The sequence below is a fragment of the Schistocerca piceifrons genome, chromosome 1 (assembly GCF_021461385.2).
Source record: "Schistocerca piceifrons isolate TAMUIC-IGC-003096 chromosome 1, iqSchPice1.1, whole genome shotgun sequence".
NCBI classification, from domain to species: Eukaryota; Metazoa; Arthropoda; class Insecta; order Orthoptera; family Acrididae; genus Schistocerca; species Schistocerca piceifrons.
This window is the reverse complement of record NC_060138.1, coordinates 598,095,242-598,120,903: the sequence shown is the minus strand read 5'-3', so window position 1 is coordinate 598,120,903 and position 25,662 is coordinate 598,095,242. Positions and strand designations below refer to the sequence as shown.

At 43.1% G+C, this 25,662-nt stretch overlaps 1 protein-coding gene across 1 annotated transcript in view; it reads right to left on the bottom strand.

Annotated features, from left to right (window-relative positions):
• The window catches only part of LOC124755559 (otoferlin-like), a 461,140-nt gene that overhangs the window by 312,752 nt on the left and 122,726 nt on the right, over positions 1-25,662 (bottom strand). Inside the window, exons 4-5 of the mRNA XM_047249045.1 lie at positions 16,760-16,946; positions 16,624-16,726 (exon numbers count right to left, since the gene is read on the bottom strand). Coding sequence (XP_047105001.1) covers positions 16,624-16,726; positions 16,760-16,946 — 290 coding nt within the window. The remainder of the gene's footprint in view (positions 1-16,623; positions 16,727-16,759; positions 16,947-25,662) is intronic.

The window sequence follows — 25,662 nt, the reverse complement described above, 5'->3', positions numbered from 1 at the left end:
ACTTCGCTTTAAGATTCACTGCTGAAGTAATCTGAGTGACTTCATAATGACACTTAAACTTTGTCAAGAACTTCTTTATTTTTCCCTTAGTCATGTAAGAATTAGTGACTAACACCCATTCACACGCTCAGTATTGAGGTAGTTGTCCTACATGATAATCCAACTGCTCTTATTGTTCGAAGGCTTTAGTGTTGGTTCACTTCGCTCTCTGCGACACCACACTTATCCTCTTCACGTATCTTTTCACTGATTCACAGTTAGGTCATGCCATAGAGGAACAGCATTTTCCTGCTGTACAGAACCTTGAATGGCGATAGTCCTCGGAAATAAATAATGAGGAACAGCATTTTCCTGCTGTACACAACCTTGAATGGCGATAGTCCTCGGAAATAAATAATCACTCTGATATCGATAGTAACAATTTGAGGGCGAAACATGGGAGCGCGATAGAAAGCGTTGTTGTCATACGAGGTCTATCTACGTGAGTAAAATTTCAGTAGTGTTGGTAGAGAGCTCAGAGATAAAAGACGTGCCAAGCTGTTCTCACGTCGGTGATGGCAGACCTTACCACACTCACGGCCTGATATAATTTATATGGCCAGGATAGATTTAGGTGGCTTAACTATGCTTGAAGATGGAATTCAAGGTAAAATTCGCAAGCATAGCGTGAAGAGCAATTGCAGGGTTAGGCTCGTGATTATTAGTCCGAGTTTGAAATAATCCCATGTTTTGCTTGCCAATTAAAGAAGTCTCCTTATCCTCCAAATAATAATAATTATTATCCACATCTAATTCATAAATATGCTGTGGTTACTAAATGTTAACGTAACTTTGAAATTAAAATAATTTTTTAATCTGCCACTCAGCCATTATTGATACTTATAAGGTCATTGTCAGACATTTCGCCATTATTAATACTTGTCAAACTATTATTGGTCATGATGATTTCTGAAGTTTTTAAATAGACTTAATTTACGAAAACCCTTCTTACAAGTTACGTAGTAGTTAACAAGCCCCAAGCAAACTCCTTTTTATTAAATTCATTCTTAGTAACAATAAGCTTTACCGTTGCTGCTGCATGTGCTGCGAATTGCTGTAAACCACTTGGAAAAAGGCAGTCATCTAAAGAGGTGAGTGCAAAACGTAGGGCCAAAACATTGACACTGGCACACCACAACATGTCATGTACTCTAATCCAGTAAATTCCGTTGCACAAGCAGATTTTTTATCACTTGTAAATTCTTATTCAAATACGCACTGAGATAGCTTATCCAAATGTTAGTTTTAGGTTTTTCATGTAACGATTTGTTGAGGGCTTAAAGGACAGTCAAACTGACACTCAGACAACACGCACACAGTGTTATGCAGGCTAGATTTCGATTACTGATAGCACAGGTTGCTTATCGCGTCCATTTTCACAGACGAATATAGGTTGTATTTGGTGTAGGTACGTTACAATCTTCATGTTTATTTTATGAATAACCTCATAATTGAACTCACTGAGTGTGAGTGCACATCTTATTAACCAACTCAAAGGATCTTTCAGCCCTAACAGCTATTTCAATGATTCATGATCTTTTATTACCTTCAATTTCTGTTCCTATAAATAATAACAAAAAACATGATCTTTTATTACTTTCAATTTCTATTCATATAAATAATAACAAAAATATGCTATTCCATTTATAACTGCTAGCATTTTATCTCTGCAGTGGAGGAGCTGCACTCAGCTTTGTTCAGCTGTCCTTATGCATATGCTACTGGATGTTCCTTTCCATCGATATTTTGGCCAAAGTAGAACCAACCATCCCATTACTGTCGTTGCATGAGAGGATAAATTCATTCTCAGAATCAGGAATGATCAATACTGGATCAGAAACTAATGCTATCCTCACTGATTCAAACGCCATTTTACATTCCGCTGACCACTGGATATTCACATCCTTCCTACATCCTTCCTTAATAACTGATTCAATAGTCCTGCAATTTGTGCAAAAGTTTTTACAAATTGTCGATAATATTTATCATAAGCCCAGAAACAAGTGCAGCTCCTTTGTGGATTGTGGTGTTGTAAAGTTCCAGATTGCCTCTATTAGGCAGGCATCAGCTTGAACACCTTTCTCTCTAGACACATGTCCAAGGTAATTCACCTGTTTCGGCAGAGAATGGTATTTACCTGTGCTAAGCACCAGACATGTTGATTTTAGTCTGCTGAACATGTGTTCCAAGCGTTTCGCATGTTCCAGCATATCTATTGATAATACAATGACATTGTCCAAATAGTCCAGGCACTTTTTAGGCTTCAGTCCATGTAGCACTCTATCTAATAACATCCGGAATGAGGCTGGCGTGTTTTTGAGCCGAAACAGCATCCTATGGTACAGGTAAAGACCCAATGGTACTGTGAATGTTGTCTTTAGTCTCTACTCCAGGCCTACCTCTGTCTGGTGACATCCGTTTCTTAGATCCATCACTGAAAAGTACTTGCACTCTCCTAAATTGTCCAACGTTTCTGTAATGTTTGGAATCATGTATGTGCCAGTCACTATCTTAGAGTTGAGGTATCTGCAACCACAGCAAAATCTATATTTATTTGTATAATCTGGTGATTTATTTTTTACAATGATCACTGCTGCGTCCAATGGGCTGTCAGAATGATCTGTTATCGCTTGTGACAAATGCTGATCTATAAAATCCTCCACTGAAGACCGGGGGTGCTATGTTATGTGGTACACCACGGCACCATCAGCAAATAGACGCAGATTGTGGTTTACCCTATCCACCAGATCATTTATGCATGTAGAAAATAACAGCGGTATTATCACACTTACCTGAGCCACTCCTGACGATATCATTGTCTCTGATGGGCACTTGCAATCGAGGGCAACTTAATGGGTTCTATTACTCACGAAGTCTTCGAGCAACTGACATAACTGGGAATTTATGCTTACACCTTTGTTAACAGTCTGTACTGGAGCACTAAGTCAAATATTTTTCCGAAATCTAGGAATATTGAATCTGGAGTATGGAATGCCTCTTGCCTTTCATCCATGGTTCGCAAGACATGATGTAAGAAAAGGGCAAGCTGAGTTTCACACGAGTGGTGCTTTCTAAAACCGTGCTGATTCGTGGTCATAAACTTTTTCGTCTCAAGGAAATTTATTACATTCCAAAGGAGAATATGTTCAAGAATTCTACAGAAACCGATGCTGAGGATACTGTCTGTTATTCTGGGACGCTGTTCTTTTAGTTTCTTATATATAGGAGTCGCCTGCGCTTTTTTCCAGTCGGTTGGGACTTTGCGCTTGGCGGGAGATTCACGATAAATGCAAGCTAAGTAAGGGACCAGTGCCATATTGCACTTTTCCAAAACCGAACTGGGATTCGGTTTGGACCTGGTCACTTATTTGCTTTCAACTCTTTCAGTTGTTTCTCTAAGCTAGGAATGCTTATTGCTACGTCCTCCATACGGGAGTGTGTGCGATGGTTCAAATGGTTCAAATGGCTCTAAGCACTATGGGGCTTAACATCTGAGGTCATCAGTCCCCTAGACTTAAAACTAACTAACCTAAGGACATCACACACATCCATGCCCGAGGCAGGATTCGAACCTGCAACCGTAGCAGCAGTGCGGTTCCAGACCGAAGCGCTTAGAACCGCTAGGCCACAGCGACCGGCTTGTGCGATGGTGAAACGGTATGTTTGTACGATTCCCCTGCGTGAACGATTTCTTAAATGCAAAATTTAAAACTTTGGCTTTCTTTTTGCAGTCTTCTACTGCCACATCAGACAGGTCAACAAATGATTGGATAGAAAGAAACCTTAGACCCGCTTAACGATTTAACATGGGACCAGAATTTTCTGGGGTTCTCGGCAAGATTTTTTGCTAAGTCATTCAGGTGGTATTACTATGATTCGCGCGTTAATCTTTTTACAGCGCTCAAGTTTCTACTAGCTTTTGCCTACCGTCATTCATGCATTCTCTTTTGAACCGAGAATGCAACAGCCTTTGCTTCCTCAGTATTTCCTGAATTCCGTTGTTAAACCTCGATGGTGCCTTTTCCGCCCTTAATCCACTTACTCGGCACATACTTCTCCAGTGCGCGATTTACAATCCGCTAAAACTTTACCTACAATTCCTCAACGTTCGTCATATTGGAACTAAAAATGTCAATTCATTGTCTAAGTGGAATTCTAACAATTGCTTATGTGCTCTTTCTGTCAAAAATACACTGAGGTTACAAAGGTCTTAGGATATGTCCTAACATCGCGTGGGACTTCCTTTTCTCGGCGTAGTGCGGTAACTCAACGTGGCATGGGCTCAACAAGTCGTTGGAAGTCCCCTTCAGACATCAATAATTGCAAAAGTGTTGTCGATGCAGAGTTCTGTGCACAGACCGACCTCTCGATTACGTCCCATAAATGTTCGATGGGATTCATCTCGGGCGATCTGGGTGGCCAAACAATTTTTTCGAATTATCCAGAATATTCGTCAAAGCGATCGCGAACTAGTGTGGTCCGGTGACATGGCGCATTGTCATCTACAAAAATTCTATAGTTGTTCGGATGGAAATAGTCTCCAAATATCCGTACATAAACACTTCCAATCAATGATCGGTTCAGCTGGACCAGAGGACCCAGTACATTCCATGTAAACACAGCCCACTCTATCAGGAAGCCACCACTAGGTTACGCAGTGCCTTGTTGACAACTTGAGTCCATCGCTTTGTGGGGTCTGTGCCAACCTCGAATTCTACCATCAGGTTTTAGCAAGGGAAATCGGGACTCATCTGACCAAGCCACGATCTTCCAGTGGTCTAGGATCCAACCGATAGGGTCACGAGCCCAGAAGAGAGGCTGCAGGCGATGTCTTGCTGTTAGCAAAGGCGCTCGCTTCGGCCTTCCACTACCCAAGTCTATTAACGCGTAATTTCGCTGAACTGTCCTAAGAAATATGTTCGCCGTGCCGTACGTGCCACATTGATTTCTGAGATTATTTTGCGCAATGTTGCTTGTCTGTTGGCACTGAAAACTCTACGCAAATGCCGTTGCTCTTCGTCGTTAAGTGAAGGCCGTCGGCCACTACGTTGTCCGTGGTAAGAGGTAATGCCTCAAATTTGGTATTCTCAGCACAGTATTGACACTGTGGATCTCGAAATGTTGAACTGCCTAACGATTCCCGAAATGGAATTTTCTATGTGTCCAACCGCAAATACCATTCCGCGTTCAAAGTCTGTTTATTCCCGTCGTGCGGCCACAATCACGTCGACAACCTTTTCACATGAATCACCTGAGCGGAAATGACAGTTCCGCCAATGAATTGCCCTTTTTTACCTAGTGTAAGCGATACTTCCGCCATCTGTATATGTGCATATCGCTATCACATGACTTTGTCACCCCAGCGTACTTACTTAACCTTCCTGATTTATTAACTTTAGTTACTGTAGCCGCTATGATGACATCATGGTCACTAATTCCTGTCCCTTTACTGACGCCATCGATAACGTCAGGCCTGTTTGCAGCTACAAGATCTAAACTATTTCCATTGCACGTGGACTGTCTAACTAGTAGTGGCGCTAGTGCTGTAGGTCAGTGAGCGGCGTGGGCGAGTCGCCATGCAGGATGCAGCAGGGAAGATGAGTAGGTGTTGACTGTTCCAGACGTTTGTGCAGCACAGGGCGACTCCACACCACATCGCTCTCGTGTGCAGCGCAGTGTGCTCTTAAGTGATGAGCCGTGGTGGCTTTAATTTTGGCGGGCATGCCACTGCGCTGGCGCCACTAACTACTTGTACAGCCGATATCGACCTTGTCGTATTCCCAGAGCAAGGATTTTTAGTCAAGGAATGTGTTGTGGCGGGCCGTGGCACCGGCAGTTAGTGGGAGGCCACGTGGCTAGCGAGTTGGTTTTTGCGGCAGTCGTACTGCCCGGGCTTGGAGCTCGTGAAGTGGTGACATTGTCAGTTTACAACTGACGCCGCGTGCCACCTTGTCAACAAGCACTGGGCCAACCCTGGAGGCTTAAACATTACGACACCTGTCGATCATGTGCACGGGTTAGAAGTAAGAACACCCTTGCTTGGAATGCTGCAACTCAAGGCTCTTTCGCCTCTGAATGAAGTCAAATGTTGATCTTTTATTGATACATGTTATCATGAGCCCACGTCTGTGTTAATGTTGAACTGGACTCGTCATGTTCCTTATGCCTGCGAGTGATTGTGTGGATGGTAACCGATCAGTGTGCGGATTTCAACCTGCTTGTTTCATATAGTATTCACTGCAAGTGTATGAATACTCTCTGCTGTGGCGACACTTCCGTCCCTCGACGGCTAGGTTTGCCCACAGCCAGACACCTCGTGTTAGCTCAGGTTAAGTAAATTTGATTGTTTTGGTACATGTCATGCCGGAGTATTGCCCAGTAAATTCCGGAACTAATGATCTACTCAGATGTTGAGAGTTGCGCAAGCAGACAAGCCTTAAGGTGAGTTCTGCAAGTCCAAAGCCCCTTTTGATTATATTTCCCCATTAACAACTTGTTTAAATCTTGCAGTCCCCATTTTGCTAGTTCTGGGGCGAATTAAGTTTTAACGACTTTTACTTTGAGTATGAACTGTTGAGTTTTTTTGTCTGCAGTCGTTAGCTCACTCCATTCATTGTCAAACTTGCGTGGTTGCTGCCAGTTTGCTGGGATAACTGGTTGCTGTGATTTGTCACTTTTCTTGTGGTTTTAGGGATTGTATATTGATTTAAGGGCCATTATTAATGTTTCTTCTGGTGTGTTCCAGTCGGGAGTCACATTTAAATTGTATGCATTCCCGCTTTTCGTGTATTTTTGGGATTGTATTTTATTGCTTAAGGGGTTTTACTAAGGTTTATAAATTTTATGGGCTTTCCAACATCCACAGTCAGTGGCGTGACTTGTTATCCTTTCTATACTCTGGGTGTGCGTTATCTCTTTTTTTCAAGTTGTATCCATGCTTGGTAAAGGTTATACTTTTAGTGGCAGTCATTTGCAATTCATTTTACCGGTAAAAGTCAGTTTATTGAACCATCCAGCAGTCACGCCTAGTTGGTGTGACTTCTTACTTGTATTTCGGGACTTACATATATTCCTGGTTTTAAGCCGTGTTCTTAACGGTACAAATTGTTAAAGTGTTTTACTAAGGAATTGATCCTGTTTAAGTTCTTTAAATTACTGCAGGAAATGTCATTCATTTTTGACAAGGTTTTTAATTTTTAATCATAATAATTGTTGTTAAGCAATAAAGTGTATTCCATGACATGAGAAATGACGAAATATGTGGGTCCACCTTCCAGATGTTTTTTCTTAAAATTATTCCAACCCTTCTGAGGCATCAGGTGGCTGCCCAGGATGATGGTTGTCGTTGAAGGATAGACCTTGGTCTCCCACCATGGAACGACCAAGACAGCAGCAGATGCTCACGCAGTGTCCACCTCCATGCATGGACGGTTTGAGGATGACAGCTTGCAGATCATCCACGAACGAGTTTCGGTAGTGAGGGATACTGGCACAGCAATCTTGTCTTCATCCACAGTGTCCGAGGAAACTGCAGTAGCAAGCCACAACTGTGGCTTGCATCAGAATGGCTGTATCTCGGCGTCAAAGCCAGCAAGCAAGTAGCAGGCAGACCATCTTCGATCAGCTTGTTGCGGTTTCAATGATACTCAAAAGTCTGTCATTCCCTCTGGTACTGGTAGCACGGACAGAATAGTGACATGACTGGTTATGTCGGTGAGCTCTTCATACCGCTCTGTTAGCATGTATTGTGGTGTTTGGTCTTTTGCTTCCCTCGCTCGGAGGTTCCGTGGCAAAGCTCAACTAGTGCCTCGCCTTGTGCTGCATTGGAAGTACGCTGTGTTGGCACACTGACTGCCACACCAGTTTGGTACTGACATGCTTGGCTCGGAGCTCGTCGAGTGAAAAGTTAAAAAAATCTAAGTATGAGCACTGAATTCATTTTGGGGTGCAACAAAGCGTTTAACTTCTTTTAATTATTTTTATACTGCATTGCTGTGCAGTTACTTGCTTTAAATGCTTCTCATTACTTAACCGATAAGCCACATTGCACTCTCAGATTCTGCCTAATTGTCGTATTAAAGAATAGTATTAGTTCTATGATTCTATTGATATGTTCACAAATCTAGTTTGCGACTGCCGAAACATATGTTGCAGTTCTTGCGGCTGCCGAAACATATGTTGCAGTCTATACACGACAAATTAAGATATGTTGCGAAAATCCCCGTGAAGTAAATCGTTGTAATTAGTATGTAAAATCTCTTATAGCCATTGTTGATATCTGCTTCTGACTAAGTCGTGTTTTTTCGTGTGACTTATGGAAATTTGGAAAGAGTTTTTCCTGTATTTTACGCTATTCAAATAGGTACTAATGTAAGAAGTAAATTGCAGCTGGCCATGATTAGACCGAGTATCAGCTGTTGAACTCCATGGCTACACAATTGCGGTGTTAATTTAGTCACATGTCTTCTCACGTATACTGTGAGATGTAGATACCCAAATACCGATGACAGCTCCTGGTAGCCTACTCGTATTTCGTTGAGGGTATACACACTAAAAGTAGTAATCAACTAACGTTTCAAGTCTAATTAATTATAGGCACTTAAAAAATTACTGAAGACTGCTGCCACATTAAAATGAAGCCCATCTAAACTCCTTTGCAAAACGTTTTTGGTTGTGTGAGTCTTCGGTGCATGTATTTTGGAGGGGACATTAATATATGGTCTGCTTTAGTCCCTCATTCTCAGCTATCACCTCTGACAGCAACAAGTACAGCACCAGATACACACTGTTTTTCAACAGTGGTAGATACGGAGCAGCTGATAATAACGTAATACGTTACAAATTCACTTGCTTAGTGTTTGACAATCTTTATCCAGCAAGCTTTCACGCCATATACCGTTATGTAAAAAAAATTTATTACTTTTGAATAGAGTCCATGCGATACCCCCCCCCCCCCCCCCCCCCAGTTTCAATGCAGCTTAGATTCTGCAGCCGTCTTTTCCTTGGTAAACTTGTAATGTGCAGTGCATTTTATACAAGAGACGTACTGCAGTCCAGTATAAAACTGGATAAAAGCTGTGTGTACATAATTGAAAGGGATGATGTTTGGATCTCCAATAGGCAAAAGAGAAATAACTTCGTCATACACGCGCTGTGAAATGGTTATTTCACAGCATGCTTAAAATGGGACCTCAGCCACCAGTTTGTACCAATGCAGGTAAGGCGCGCCACTCCGCTCCTAGTGGGCGATTTGCGCCCAAGCTGTGCCGTACCGATAACGGGCATCGAAGGGCAGTTCAAAGTACGAAAATGGAGTGGTAAGTGGGACTGGGGGGCTATGCTTGACTGCTGTTGGCAGCAGCTGACAAATCTCAGTGCAGCCGGGGATTTGAAGTGCAGGTTGGCTGAGCTTCCTGAACATACGCAAGGCTGTTTCATGGAGTTGTCACAGTGGACGCAGTTCAGTGTACATGAGTTATACGACGGTTACGGAATCGGCCACATCTCCTGCGAGCCAGCGCTAGCTCGCCATGGAAAGTGACGGACGAGTCTGCAGTGCGTCCCTGACGGTAAACATTAGCGTGACGGCCGAGCTTGTTTGGTACTCGCTAGGCTAGCCCAGGATATTCTGGTGGCTGTACAGGTATATGTGATGGAAGAGGGGCGACAACTGGTCGGCGTGTAGCAGCCACAGTGGACAAGAGTTGGAATCGGACAGTGAAAGTGAACACACTTTTCACACTCGACTTAAACTGCCCATTCACAGGCCGATAAGTCGGCCAACCCCCTCTGTCCCCCCTCCCCCCTCCCCCCTCCCTCCCTCCGACCACTGTGTGGTGGACCCTACCTGTGCCCAGACGCAACGCAGTTTACACCGTGCCAGAACAGAAGAGAAAAGACTGGAGTGTGGGGTGGCAGGTAGTGGTGTGCTGGTAGAGCTGACACACCCAGACCCTGGACCCGACCGCTATAAAATCATACAACAGAAAGGCAAACGTGTCACGGCAGACTAGCTCGTCAGGGGAAGGCTTGTGAATGGGTGGCTTTAGAGTGGATAGCGTGGAGACAGCAAGGGGCAAGGAAGTGAGGTTGTGGATAGTCAACACTGGACATGGCCTGTTAATAATGTGAAGCGTTGTTTGGCTGGATCAGATGACAGCGTTTGCGTCTGTACATCCAGTAGATACGACAGCTGGGAGCCAGGAAGTGTTTGCAGAAGAAATATTTCCGTTATGATGTTTGGAAGGCTGTGCATAAGTGATATGTGCCATTGTGTTGTGCTGGGCTTTGAGCCTGTAGTTGCATTAGTGTATGGCAAGATTTTGAATCGATGAAATGGAGGGTCCACAATTGGACATATAATTTGAGGAGCAGTGCCTTACATGAATGTTTTGTATTTTAACTATCTATTGTAAAGCAATGAATTATCTGACGAACTGTGTTTTAGTGGTAAGCTTTTAGTGATTCATGTTACCTTCCTATATGCCACGATCACTGATGTATGTTTCTTTATTGTTTCACTCTAAATTGTGTAAGTAGTCTGTGTTGTCTGTCTGTAGTTGCTTAAGGTGCTGGCATAGTGGGGCCCATAGTGCTACCTTGTTGACTAATGTGTTTCGTTCTAGGTTACACTTTACTACCTTCTTTGTAAAGTTGATCAGTGTGGTGCAGTGTTTATTTTGGATCATGTATGAATATTTGGTTATGATTGTCAGACTGTACATTCATTTATGCCCCTTACAGTTTTAATTATTATTGTGGGGCTTGAGCTTATTTTATGAATTTTTATGTTGTTATATCGGGTGCTAAGTGAGTGCCAGGCCGAAGCACTCACCCAAGTTGACTTATCTGTGCATGCTTGTCTTATTTAGTGCCTTGGTGGTGGACACTGCTTTGTATTCTAGTCATGTTTGTGAAATTGTATTTTTATTGCAATGGCTGTCCAGTCTGTGTCATTTCCTCTTATGAGATGAGGGTGTTGATCACCTTTGGAGGTGGGGGTGGAGTTAGTGCTGTAAAATATTTTGTTCACAGCATGCTTGAATTCCCTTTGACCAGTGATTTAAGGTGCTTCAGTAATGCTAGAGTGTGTAGGTATCAGCAAGCTGGCTGACACAGCACCATATTGAGGTTTGCTATGGCGATGTGGGGCAGGTAGCGGCAGTCTGAAGTATGAAACTGTGGTGAAAACTGGTACTGGGAGCATGGGCCTGACTTCTATGGAAGCCCCTGAAAAGCCTTGATGCAATGCGGCAGGCCTCACAGTACATGATAGCCAAGCTTGCTTTGCATCAGTGTGGTTGGCTCATGGAGCTGGTGCAGTGAACACTATTCGGTGTAGACGATTTGCATGATTTGAATGTAAACAGCTATACCTTCTGGGAACGAGCGAGAGATTGCTGTAGGAAGCAGTGGACTAGTCTGCTGGGCCTAGGCATTTGCAAGATGGCCAAGTTCGCTTGGTAATGGCAGGGCCAGCCCCAGATGTGCCAGTACTTGCATGGTTATGTGCAATGGAGGTTTGGTGATCACAGGTCGCCGTGAGGCAATTGCAGGGGAACAGAGCTGGAATCTGATGACGAAAGTGAAGACATGCTGTAGGAAGTTTGACAGTGCCACATGGAGCCAGAGCATATAGCATGCAAGCATCAAGACAGGGAGATGTGGGCTGTTAACACTGTGAAAGGCCTGCTGCTAATGTGATGCATCATTCGGCTGGAGCAGCAGATGGTGTTTGCCTCCATATGTCTGGAGGATTCAGCACCTAGGAACAAGGAAGTGTTTGTGGTAGAAAGGTTTCCATTACTATTAATGGAAGGCTGTGCATAAGAGTGATTTGCACCATTTTGTTGTGCTGGTCTTTGAGGCTGTGATGATATTAATGTATTGGCAAGATTTTGAATCAATGAAATGGCGGGGCTGCTATTGGGCCTGTAATTTCCTCAAGTGTGCATACAATATTTTGATGACACATACTCTGATTGTGTGGACCTGAATATTGTAAAGCAATGAGTTATCTGAGGAACTGTATTTTAGTGATAAGGTTTTGGTGACTGTAGTTGTTTTTCTATGTAGCTTGGTAGTTGATGTACATTTGATTATTGTGTCACTGTACAATGTTTATGGTGTCCATGTTGTCTGTCTTAAGGTGTTGGTTGTACTGGGGTGCCCTTCTGCACCTTGTTGACTACCATGTGTTGTTGTAAGTTATTCTGAGTGCCTCTTTTGTAAAGTTAATCTCAGTGTGCTGAAGTGTTTACGTTGGATGATATCAGATTGTTTGGATAAGATTATCAGATTTTATATTCATTTCCATCACCTTAAGGTTTTTATTATTATTGTGGAGTGAGAGCTTATTTTCCTGAATTGTTATGTTACTGTACTATGTGTGAATCCAAGGAAACTGGCTGCAAATTCCTTGTTTTTTTGCCTGTGGTATGTGCTCTGGTAATTGTATGACTCATACTGTTAATAAATTTAAATTAAGGTTGTTGAAGAGGCCCCCCCCCAGCCTGTTAATAAAGTTAAAGTTGCTGAAGAACCCCTCCCCCTCCCCCCCCAGCCAAACTCTAGTCCCACTGAAGTCCTGCACTGTGCTGTGCTAATTATAAATTGAAAAATCTGATTCAGTTTCATATCTCATACCGCCATGTCTTATCTCATTCAGGGAATAAAGCAAATAAAAAGGAAGGAAACGAAGGACTAAATGAATGAATGAGCTACATATGGCGCCACATACTGGCAGCAGTTGAAGCCAGTAGTCGGTAGTGAGGTAAATGAAATGAACAAGCGGCTCTGACTTTTCCGAGTGCAACGCCAAACAGGCAGCAGGACACACCCTGTTTGGTAAGAATGCAGAAAGTTCACGATGGTAGTATGCCTGTGGAGTATTATAACGCATGTGGAAATTTGATTTAACATCACCATCTCAAGGAATAATAATCATAACTGTCTTACGCGAAAAAAATTTGAAATAAATCCTAGTCATTGGCACACAATGCTGTGACGAACTCCATAGCAGCTGCCTGTTGTTGGCACTATACTGGTAATAAAGTTTATTCCTCCACCACAATTCGAAATGGTTGTCTGCAGGTGATAATAGCTGTAGCAAAGTCAAGAGTGCTGGATAGCATTGATCCTGTTGGAGGCTGAGGAGTATACCTGTGTAGATGTGTGGATGTCCACCTTGCCACATGTGTGTGGTTTCTCTAATGGGAGCAGGAGCAGATCCAATCAGAGTCAGGTTGAAACTAACTGATTTACTTCTTTGGTACAGCATATATCAGAGTTCCCATGGCAGCGTCCAGCAAGTGGGGTGTGGTTGTCGAATTCATGGTCCGTGGCAGCATTGTCCTATGAGGATTCCAGCCACAGCTTACATAAACAGGCAGTGGGGCTTGGAGAGATGTGTGGTTGTTAGGAAGGCACCTGGCACTGCTGGTGCTGAGTTAGTGATAGTTATGTTAGTTACGCAGTCGTGATTCACGGTCTGTGGGGTCTGAGTGATGCTGCTATCTGACCATGTGATGGCTTTCAAGCTGGCTTGTGTCATCCAAGGAGTGAACCCCAGTTCTCGAAGTCTAGATGGTGACGACTTTCGCTGGTAGTCAGTAAATGCGTCTGTGACTAGAGGGGTCCTAATTCGAGTCCAGACCCATCGAACCTGATTCTGGAGTGCACAGTGGGGTTCCTGTAGAGTGACTGACATGAGTGAGTACACCAGCAGATGGCGGTAGAGTGACGTTGCTTCTCTGGCTCACATGGCGGTAGCATGCTGCACAGCGCTGTCACTGAGTTAGATGCCTTTTACCGACTGCGTGGACAGTATTTATAAGTAACAGGGCCAGATGTGTTAACATGCAAATTCCCAGCGGCCGCGTAGTTCGTCTGTTGCAACGATGCAGAATTGGACTAGATTTCTTTTAGATTAGATTAGATTAGTACTTGTTCCATAGATCATGAATACGACACTTCGTAATGATGTGGAACGTGTCAGGTTAATAAAAATTGTCTATACAAGATATTACATTAGACAAAATATTACATGACACTCAATATTTTTAAATTTTTTGGGAGGGGGGATTGGGAAATTACCCACTTCCTATATCCAAAAATTCATCTAATGAGTGGAAGGAGCTGCCATTAAGAAATTCTTTTAATTTCCTTTTAAATGCTATATGGCTATCTGTCAGAGTTTTAATGCTATTAGGTAAGTGAACAAAGACGTTTCTGGCAGCATAATTTACCCCCTTCTGAGCCAAAGTTAGATTTAACCTTGAGTAGTGAAGATCATCGTTTCGTCTAGTGTTGTAGCCATGTACACTGCTATTACTTTTGAATTCGTTCGGATTGTTAATAACAAATTTCGTAAGTGAATATATACAGGGTGAGTCACCTAACATTACCGCTGGATATATTTGGTAAACCACATCAAATACTGACGAATCGATTCCACAGACCGAACGTGAGGAGAGGGGCTAGTGTAATTGGTTAATACAAACCATAAAAAAATGCACGGAAGTATGTTTTTTAACACAAACCTACGTTTTTTGAAATGGAACCCCGTTAGTTTTGTTAGCACATCTGAACATATAAACAAATACGTAATCAGTGCCGTTTGTTGCATTGTAAAATGTTAATTACATCCGGAGATATTGTAACCTAAAGTTGACGCTTGAGTACCACTCCTCCGCTGTTCGATCGTGTGTATCGGAGAGCACCGAATTACGTAGGGATCCAAAGGGAACGGTGATGGACCTTAGGTACAGAAGAGACTGGAACAGCACATTACGTCCACATGCTAACACCTTTTTATTGGTCTTTTTCACTGACGCACATGTACATTACCATGAGGGGTGAGGTACACGTTCGACGGGCGTTTCATAGGACGTGGAGGACGCATAAATTGGCCAGCCCATTCTCCTGATCTTACACCTCTGGACTTCTTTCTCTGGGGTACGTTAAAGGAGAATGTGTACCGTCATGTGCCTACAACCCCAGAGGATATGAAACAATCTATTGTGGCAGCCTGCGGCGACATTACACCAGATGTACTGCGACGTGTACGACATTCATTACGCTAGAGATTGCAATTGTGTGCAGCAAATGATGGCCACCACATTGAACATCTATTGGTCTGACATGTCGGGACACACTCTATTCCACTCCGTAATTGAAAACGGAAACCACGTGTGTACGTGTACCTCACCCCTCATGGTAATGTACATGTGCGTCAGTGAAAAAGACCAATAAAAAGGTGTTAGCATGTGGACGTAATGTGCTGTTCCAGTCTCTTCTGTGCCTAAGGTCCATCACCGTTCCCTTTGGATCCTTACGTAATTCGGTGCTCTCCGATACACACGATCGAACAGCGGAGGAGTGGTACTCAATCGTCAACTTTAGGTTACAATATCTCCGGATGTAATTAACATTTTACAATGCAACAAACGGCACTGATTACGTATTTGTTTATATGTTCAGATGTGCTAACAAAACTAGCGGGGTTCCATTTAAAAAAAACGTAGGTTTGTGTTAAAAACATACTTCCGTGCATTTTTTTATGGTTTGTATTAACCAATTACACTAGCCCCTCTCCTCACGTTCGGTCTGTGGAATCGATTCGTCAGTATTTGATGTGGTTTACCAAATATAACCAGCGTAACGTTAGGTGACTCACCCTGTATATTGTGAGGCTACAGTGAAGATTTCTAGCTCTTTGAATAAGTGTCTGGAGGATGATCTTGGATGAACTCCAGCAATTATTCTGATTATACGCTTTTGTGCAATGAACACTCTTTTACTCAATGATGAGTTACCACAGAATATGATGCCATACGAAAGCTGAGAATGAAAATAGGCGTGCTAAGCTAATTTACTCAGATGTATATCGCCAAAATTTGCAATGACCCTAATAGCATAAGTAGCTAAACTCAAACGTTTCAGCAGATCCTCAGTGTGTTTTTTTCAGTTCAACCCCTCATCAATGCATACACCTAGAAATTTTGAATATTCTACCTTAGCTACCGGTTTCTGATTGAAGTCTATATTTATTAATGGTGTCATTCCATTTACTGTGTGGAACTGAATGTACTGTGCTTTGTCAAAGTTTAATGAGAGCCCATTTGCAGAGAACCACTTAATGATTTTCTGAAAAACATCGTTTACAATTTCACCAGTTAATTCTTGTCTGTCTGTGGTAGCTATACTTGTATCATCGGCAAAAAGTACCAGCTTTGCATCTTCGTGAATATAGAATGGCAAGTCATTAATATATATTAAGAACAGCAGAGGACCCAAGACCGAACCTTACGGCACCCCATTCTTGATTGTTCCCCAGTTTGAGAAATCACCACTAATGGCTGCTAAACGGGTGGTTGTGCCAACGTACTTAGGCCAACTGTGTCGGTGAAATGCTGCGCCAGCTAATTGCTGCTACCAGCGCAGTTATGCCAGCAGTGACTTGTGCTGGCCAGCGCCGCTACATAATATTAATAAACTCATCTGGAAAGTCTCTAACGAGTGGAAGCGTTCGCCTCCAGTGAGTAAAGTGACGCATCCATGAATGCAGCAGGTACCGTGGCTTACCTCTTGCGCTCTGGCGCCGGGGACTTGTCGGGTGCTGCGGCCGTGGGGCTGGTGAGCGAGGTGCCGCGGCGCAGCACGCGCAAGGCGCGCGCGCCCCTGCCGCCTCCGCAGCCGGCCCCACCGCCTCCGCCACCACCGCCGCCGTCGTCTGACTGCCAGGAGCCGCGCCGGCCGACCAGCTGAAGGTTGCGCTCCAGGTTGGCGATGTTCTGCTCGATGTCGATTAGCATCTGCTGGTCGTCGTCTAGCGCATCGAATACTGCGTCTCCTGCCACTTCCGCGCCACCTGGCGGCGTGTACGCGATTTCGAACGAGATGCGGGTCTGTGGACACAAAGGCAAAATGTTGCGACAATGATCTCCATCCTAAACTCAAGCTGCCGTACAAAGACGGAATATACAAATTTTGTAAAGAATACGGACAGAAAAAAGTGTGACCAAACCTCGGGCTGTCAGTTTAGCAGGAAGAGCTGGAAATACAGGGTGTTTCAAGAGGATTCATCCGAGTTTACAAGACTATATCTTTTGCATAAATCAAGTGAGGATATTGAGATAAATTTTAATTTATGCATCAGAACTAAACGTTTACCTTGGTGACAGTTGTAAGTTGCCGCTTCATGTAGTTGATTGTAGAGGTCTCTCTGGTGGAACAATCTCGCTCGATCCGTCGTTCAGTACACATCGCACTTCGTGTGGAGACGACGTCAACACAACACCAAAAGTTATTTGCCTTCTCCGATTCAACAGGTGCACTTCAGTAACAACTATACTATGTGATTTTAACAATGAGCTGTCTCAACGATGCGTCCACCGTCCGTCATTTTGCACCAATGGCCTCAGAGATGACCTTGATCTCACAGAACGTGATACATACATACATACATTAATCCTTGTTCCATAGATCATGAATACGACATTTCGTAATGATGTGGAACGTGTCACTTTAACATAAGTTTTCTTTACACAAAATAATTTATTTTTTGCAGTTACTACTTCATATCTAAGAATTCATCTATTGAGTACAAGGAGTTGTCATTCAGAAATTCTTTTAATTTGATTTTAAATGTTGGTTGGCTATCTCTCAGGCTTTTAATACTATTTGGCAAATGAACAAAGATTTTTGTGGCAGCATAATTCACCCCTTTCTGTGCCAAAGTGAGATTTAATCCAGAATGGTGAATATCATCCTTTCTTCTAGTGTTGTAGCTATGCACTTCGCTGTTACTTTTGAACTGGGATGGGTTATTAATGACAAATTTCATAAGTGAATATATGTATTGCGAAGGTACCGTGAGTATCCCGAGTTCCTTAAATAAATGTCTACAAGGTAATCTTGGGTGGGCTCCAGCTATTATTCTGACTACACGCTTTTGTCCAATGAATACTTTTTCTCATAATGACGAATTGCCCCAAAATATGATGCCATATGAAAGCAGTGATTGAAAATAGGTACGGTAGGCTAATTTACTGATATGTTTATCACCAAAATTTGTAATAACCCTAATAGCATAAGTAGCTGAACCTAACTGTTTCAGCAGATCATCGATGTGTTTCTTCCAGTTCAAATTCTCATCAATGCACACAACCATAAATCTTGAGTATTCTACCTTAGCAACAGACTTCCGTTTTTATGGTGGGGATTTGTGCCTTACTTAGAAAGAACTGTACGCAGTGTAGCGACAGTAGTGAGCTCAGTAACTCCAGACATGTTTGCAAAAGTGTGTGAGGAGTTTGACTATCGTCTCGATGCATGTCATGCATCCGATGCAAAGTAAATGAAACTTTGGTCCTAAACGTAATTGTAAAAAGTACCCCAACGTATTATGTGCGCCTTTGCAAAATACTCTTGTAAAATCGGAGAATTCTTTTGAACATAAAAACTTTGCAGTCATATGCGTAGATTAAGGTTTACTCTAACTTACTATTTTCATTCGAGAAGAAGAGATCTAATTGTGAAATCTGAATCTTTCTGGGTAGACTGAGCGGTAGAAATACAATTTTCTTCTCATCGTCTGCAGTTTATTTTGATGTTTCCCCTCTCGAGCACATGAATTACACACAGCTCTATAACTACGAGTAAATCATTGTTATTATTGTATTGATTTATCTTTAGTTTAAGTTCTGTATTTAGATAGAGATAATTTAACATGCATGATCACCTGTTAATGTAACATACAGTATTTTGTGTCATTTTCTGTCATACTAGTTTTAAAGTTACTGATTTAAAGTACCATACTAAGTTTCATTAAGAAAATTATAAGCATAACTACATGTGAACGAAGCAGCAGCCGTTGCCAAAGTGCGCGCGCATCTGTCCGCATGCTGCCCAGTCGAACATGCCTGGGATATATTGAAAAGGGCTATCTATTGACGACGTGACCCACCAACCACTCTGACGAATCTACGTTGGAGAGTGGGACAATCTTGACCAACAGTGCCTTGATGAACTTGTGGATAGTATGTCACCACGAATACAGGCATGCAACAATGCAAGAGGACATGCTACTGGGTATTAGAGGTACTTGTGTGTACAGCAGTCTGGCCCACCACCTCTGAAGGTTTCGCTGTATGGTGGTACAACATTCAATGTGTGGTTTTCATGAGCAATAAGAAGGGCGGAAATGACTTTTATGTTGATCTCTATTCCAATTTTCTGTACAGGTTCCGGAACTTTCGGAACCGAGGTGATGCAAAACTTTTTTTGATGTGTATACACAGTGGTACAAGTTATGAGAGACTACGAATCTTCAGGTATCGAGAAACAGGTTACTGCATCATTTGATTCTGTTTTGTATTAGATTTATCCATACTAAGTTATATGTTAAAGAGAAAATGTACTTTGTTCAGAAGACCAGGTTATGCTTCTGAGTTTTAAGATTGTTCTGTAAACTCAAACCTAGTCACAATTCTCATTATGAATTTGTAATCGTGTGTTTTCAAATGACGAAGAACAATATACTCACTTGATTCAAAGTTTCGTGCTGAATAACCATTTATAACCTACATTTATACTTTTACTTGAATGCATGGAACGTAGGCGGCAGCCATCTTGCTGAACTAAAATTAGATAGACATTTGAAAAACTGAGGTGAGTTTGATGATCTGAAGACTGTGTCACGAGAGAAGAGCGGATCAGATAATATAATGTACCATACTTTATCTGTACAGCAGTTAATTATTTTCAGCCATCAAATATGGTGATCCTGCATCGGTTAATGTTGCTGAACATAGGACTGCTGTGAATGGCAACATTCCCATTGCAGTGTGTATCAATATAAGCATGAAGCTAACACAAGACAGTCACACCAGCTACTTTTCTAAATCTGTTTACTTACAAAATATATTCTGCAGTAAGATATGCTGGCCCTTTATTACCTGTTCCACGTAATATGTTACGTGCATTGTGTGTCCACTCATTTCAAATCAGATATCGTTAATAATCTTTCTTGGACCTTATAAGTAAATTATACAAATCATTACAGTATGAGGACTAGCACATCACTGCCACAGAGGACAACTGATGCTCTCTTAACGAAGAGACAAACAGCTTTCAAATGTACAAGTGCCTCATCTGCCCATTCACTGATTATGAATGCTTTTTAAATCACATGCTTCGAAATGTCCACTTCACAGGCTTCATACCATACAATTTCGATGCATGTTCATTTGCATTGGAGCAATGCGATCGACTACAGTGAATACTAAACTAGTATCAGCTGTTGAACCTGCCACTCCGGTGTACACACAGTACACTGGACACTCCTAATGATCCAAGCAGACGTCTTGAAAGAATTTCATCAGGATTTGTTTCGTAATTATGTCAGACTTTGAAATTACTTGAAATATATTTTGTGATTTCAGATTGTGTTGCACTAATCACCCTTCAAACAGACTTGTTGGTTCTTGGTAAATTATCATCATTTTTGGAAACACGTATCCACTTTCTGTTATAGCACATTGGATGGTGTGAGAATGAGTTGTTGTTGCATGCTGTCTTCGCACCGTACTTCTTACCAACTTCTCTCCCTTCAAATGTAGAGTTCGTGGTATGTGAACTTCTTTCTGTATAACACTTTGATTGTTATTACGTATTTGCATACATGTCATGTTGTTCATTAAGGGATTTACCTTACTGTGGCGGTCACAGCAAAGCCTTACACCTAACACAGTGGCCTAGCGATGAAAGATCCATCACTAGGCGTGCGGCAGTCAATGTTTTAAACCTTGTAACCTATCTATGGATAGATCCATTGAATACAGTACGTCCTACTTCACGGATCTTTTCCAAATGCCAAGAACGAATATCCCTTACTTGAACTTCTGCGCCTAGAAAATTTCTTGCCAACTTCAATTTTTCTACTACTTCAAATACATGAAGTTTTGTGCACTTGTATTTCTCTCACTTCTCAATCATGGGACACAAATATCGTAGATGATGTATGCCTTGCAGCATACAATGTCGTCTGTAAACCTCAAACTTGTCCCTGAATTCTAGTGAAATACCAGTACCCCTTCTTCATTTTCACTGAGCTTCCATTACTTCCTAACAACTCTTCTTCACTGCCGGATTCTGGACGGCCCATAATGTTCTCAGATATGTTTCTGCATATTCATGTTCTGCAATATGTTGTACTGTTTTGTCTTTATACGAGGGTTGACTGAAAAGTAATGCCTCCACCTTGGTATCTCTTCAACAGTTGACAGCATTGGTATGCGGCATGTACTGGCTAGTTCCGTAGTCTCTTCTCTACAGCTTCAGTTGACGGGAAGCCTTAACATTGAACGGTTGAGTTGTTACAGTGTAAAGTATGGAACCCTGCGCAGACGGTCGGTCAATGCGATTTAAACAGCGTACAGTTTGAATTCTTGACAGCAGAAGGTGTCACCCCATGGAGATTCATCTGAAAGCAGTTTATGGTGACTGTGTTGATGTGAGTATTGTGCGTTGTCGGGCGAGTAAGTTTAAAGATGCTGAGGCGGGAACGTCTGACCTGGGTGACAAACAGAAAGTTGGACGTCCAGTGACAGCAACTACCGAGTTTCAGAAGCAAAATGTTGACAGATTGATTCAGGACGATCGTCGCATCACTCAGAGAGAAATTGCAAGCACAATCGGCATTTCACAAGAACGTGCGGGTCACACGTTTTCATGCAGCATGACAATGCCAAACCACTCACTTCACGTGCCACCACAGCAGAGTTTTAGAGACTGAATCTCACCACCGTACGGCATCCTCCATACAGTCTAGATTTAGCACCGTCTGACTTTCATCTGTTCCTAATAATGAAAGACGATCTGCGGGGACATCATTATGCTTCTGATGAAAACGTTGAGAGAACTGTGGGAATGTGATTGTGGAAACAGAGTATCGAATTCTTTCGTGACGGCTTCAGAAAACTTGTTCGTTGTTGGCAGAAATGCATCCAGTTGGCTGGTGATTATGAAGGAAAAATGAATATTGGTAATTAAAGATCACATTCTAAGGATTATCTCTGCGTCTGATTTATTAAAATATTCCCATCCAAACCCAATTAACGAAGGTGGAGGAATTACTTTTCCTTCAACCCTCATAAATGAGGAGCATTCAGCAAGTAATGCAACACATTCTTTTCTGAAAGCAGGTCGATTTTATTCAGGATTCCAGTAACCAGTTTTTCATATAGTCTCCATTCAATACGCTTCGCCTTATGCCTCCTTACTGGAAGTGCCTGTATGTCCGCATGGTAGCACTCTACTGGTTGACATCAGACTCAACGCCTTGCTGCATCAATAACCACGTACTGCTTCCCGTGGAGTACATTCTTCATTGGGCCAAAGAGATGGAAGTCCGAAGGTGCGAGATACCGACTGTTGAATGGATGAGGAAGAACAGTCCAGTGAAGTTTTTTGAGCTCTTCTCGAGTGTGCAGACTAGTGTGAGGCTTTGCGTTGTCATGGAGAAGTTCGTTTGCATTTTCGTGGCGATGAATTCGCTGAAGTCGTTTCTTCAGTTTCCCGAGAGTGTGTGCGGACGGCCGATACGCGGGAGATCGGACAGGTTTGCGCGAACTTGATGCGAGATGACAGACGTCTCGCCCAACGACTCGCCGCGCTTTTGTTCTCTGCCAGGTCCTCGTCGATATTCTGCAAGCGCCTATGAATATCTGCGATGCTCTGATTTTCCACCAAAAGAATGATATCTTTCTGCTTGGAGCGCAACTCCGTCACCGACGCCATTTTGAAGACTACGTATAGCGCTACCATCTATCGGAACCTCATGAATCTATAGCGGCTGCAGCAGAAATATTCCCCGATGTCCCACAACAAATTCCGCGTTATTTCAACTGAAATTAGCCGAGAAAAAACGTGTTGCATTACTTATTGAACGCCCCTCACATATACATATTACCGTTGGTTACTGCTGTTGCACCAGTCACGTTTATGATGAATGCAGCCGCGTTTATTTCCTTTACTGTAATGAATAACAGTTATGCTCACTATATTTGGAGCACTCATTATCATCCGACTACGTACCATCCAAAACACAGCTCACAACCGATTCCGCCTCCTGAAACTCCTGTCCGGCCGGACGTGGGGTCTGCATCCTTCCACCATCCTCCACACCTACAAATCCATGATCCGCCCCATCCTTTGTTATGCCAGCATCGCTTGGATTTCCGCCCCTCCCCGGTTCTATAACGCCCTCCAAATCCTCAAACGCCATGCACTCCGCCTCGCCTTCCGCATCCACCTTCCGTCCCCCACGCGCATCCTCTATGACCTCATCCCCTTCCCCCACCTTCTCCTTTTCCTTGAACACATCCGCACACTGTATATTGTCCGCCGCCTTGATCCCCCTCACCCCCTGGTGTCTCCCTTTCTTTCCACTCCCAACCAGTTGCCACGCCTTTACCGTTGTGTCCCTCCCTCTCTCCATCTCCACACCCTCCATCTCCTTTCCCAACACAACTTCCACCGTCTACCACTCCCGGATGATGAGCTTCGCCCTGACATCTACCCTTCCTACCAACTCTAACCCCCTCTTCCTGCCTCCTCCTCAGGGCTCCCTCTCCTCCCCCTCCCTCCTTCTGAGCGGATTTCCCCTCCTACTCCCCCTCCATCTCTTGTGCCTTCTTTCAGTGTCTCTGCGCTTCCTCCTGCCCTGTCTTCCCTTTTCCTCTCCTGCCCCATGTGTCTCCTGCCTCTTCGTGAACCTACGGTTGCCCCTCCTCTCTTCATCCCGCCGCTTCCCCAGCTGCCCCATGCTCTCCCCTCCTTTTCCATCCTCTCTGACCTTTCCCTCGGCAGGTCCCACCTGGTAGTTTTATTCTTCGTCGTGTGTGCTCCAAGTGGGTTTTAAGTGTGTTGTTTCAGAGTGTTTTTAATACTGTGGCCAACTTTTAACCTGTGCATGCGCATCCAGTGTCTTCTCTGTGTTTTAAGAATCGCCAACTGTGTTTTTTTAACTTTCTGGTGACTTTTTTAACTGTCCCCAATGAACGTCTACATGTCAGTGTATTTTTACCTCCATTTTCTCCCCTTACTTTGTTTTATGTTCCCCTTTTTTACCTCCTTATGTATGTATTATTTTATTCTTGTTTTAGTTGTCATGTCACTCGGCTGAAGAGCGGCGGATTGTGCTGCTGACAGCCCTCCCCTGCCCATATGGGGCAGGGGAATGAAATCACAATAAAGAAAAAAAAAAAAAAATCCGACTACGTCGACATGAGAGTGATGTGACTGATTCCGAATTCGGTAACACCATTAACGGACGGAATAACTGACGAAGTCAGTGCGTCACGGACGGAGGTTTCCCCGCTCAGGTGGAATGTCGGTGTGGTTCACCAAGATGTTGCATCGGGAACTTCTTTAAGTGATCTTCGATGCTGCTATTGTCGATCCTAGCGTACTCTGCATATTCAGAATTAGCTAGCGCAGGAACGTTTACGATGACTGAAGATACTAAGTTAGCGATATCATGTCAGGCATGGTTTGTTGGGAACGGGAGATCAAATATCCGTAGGTTACAGTCTAAAAGACGATGACAATAAGGGCATATACACTCAAACATGTTCATACAAACCACAACTCAAACGCCCTCGAGTTTGCAGCTTGGGCTAACTCCCCTATGATAGGCCAGCTACGCGCCGGTCGACTACGATTGTGAACTATCCTTTGCACCTTTTGGTGTAGCTTCCAGACAGAAGGGCAGGGAAGTCGAACATCATGTGAACAGGAGGTCGTACGTTGGAACACAAAAAAATGGTTCTCAGCACTATGGGACTTAACTTCTGAGGTCAACAGTCCCCTAGAACTGAGAACTAATTAAACCTAACTAACCTAAGGACATCACACACATCCATGCCCGAGGCAGGATTCGAACCTGTGACCGTAGTGGTCGCGCGGTTCCAGATTGTAGTGCCTAGAACCGCTCGGCTACTCCGGCCGGCGTTGAAACACAGTACGAGGAGATAACTATAGTTGGACGCTAAAACTAAGGACGATTACTGTTAATTACTAATAAATAGCAGCAGTTGCCAAGGACAAGAACTAATGGAAATCCTCTGAGTATATTTTCTTTAAGTTGATAACCATCACATGCTACAAACAAGATTAAGTCACAACTGAATGAATTAACTATCTATGCCAAACAACAACAGAGCGCTGTCGAAGCCTCACGCTAGTTTAATACTAGTTTTCGGTGCTGGTTAAACCTCGCTCGAGTGTAGAATAATCCGCATTTTCGTAGTAACAGGTTTTTCTACGCCTTAGAATGGTTGCAAAATATAATGCAGGTTCCGTTAGAGATCAAAAAAGTCATTCATTGTAAATGAAAGACTTCAATGACATCTGTAAGTTACTAAAGAACACTTCTACTGTTACCCCCGACCTAGCAAAGTCAGATTTGTTTCAATTTTTGTTCGAATAAAGTGTCCTTTACTGTGAGAACATACAGTAATATTGTCCAGGAAGCTGGCTCAACGATAATTCGAGGGCGATGTGCGTTTCATGACCGCAGATCTCTTAATACGCATAGCATATACTGTACAGACGGTTGAA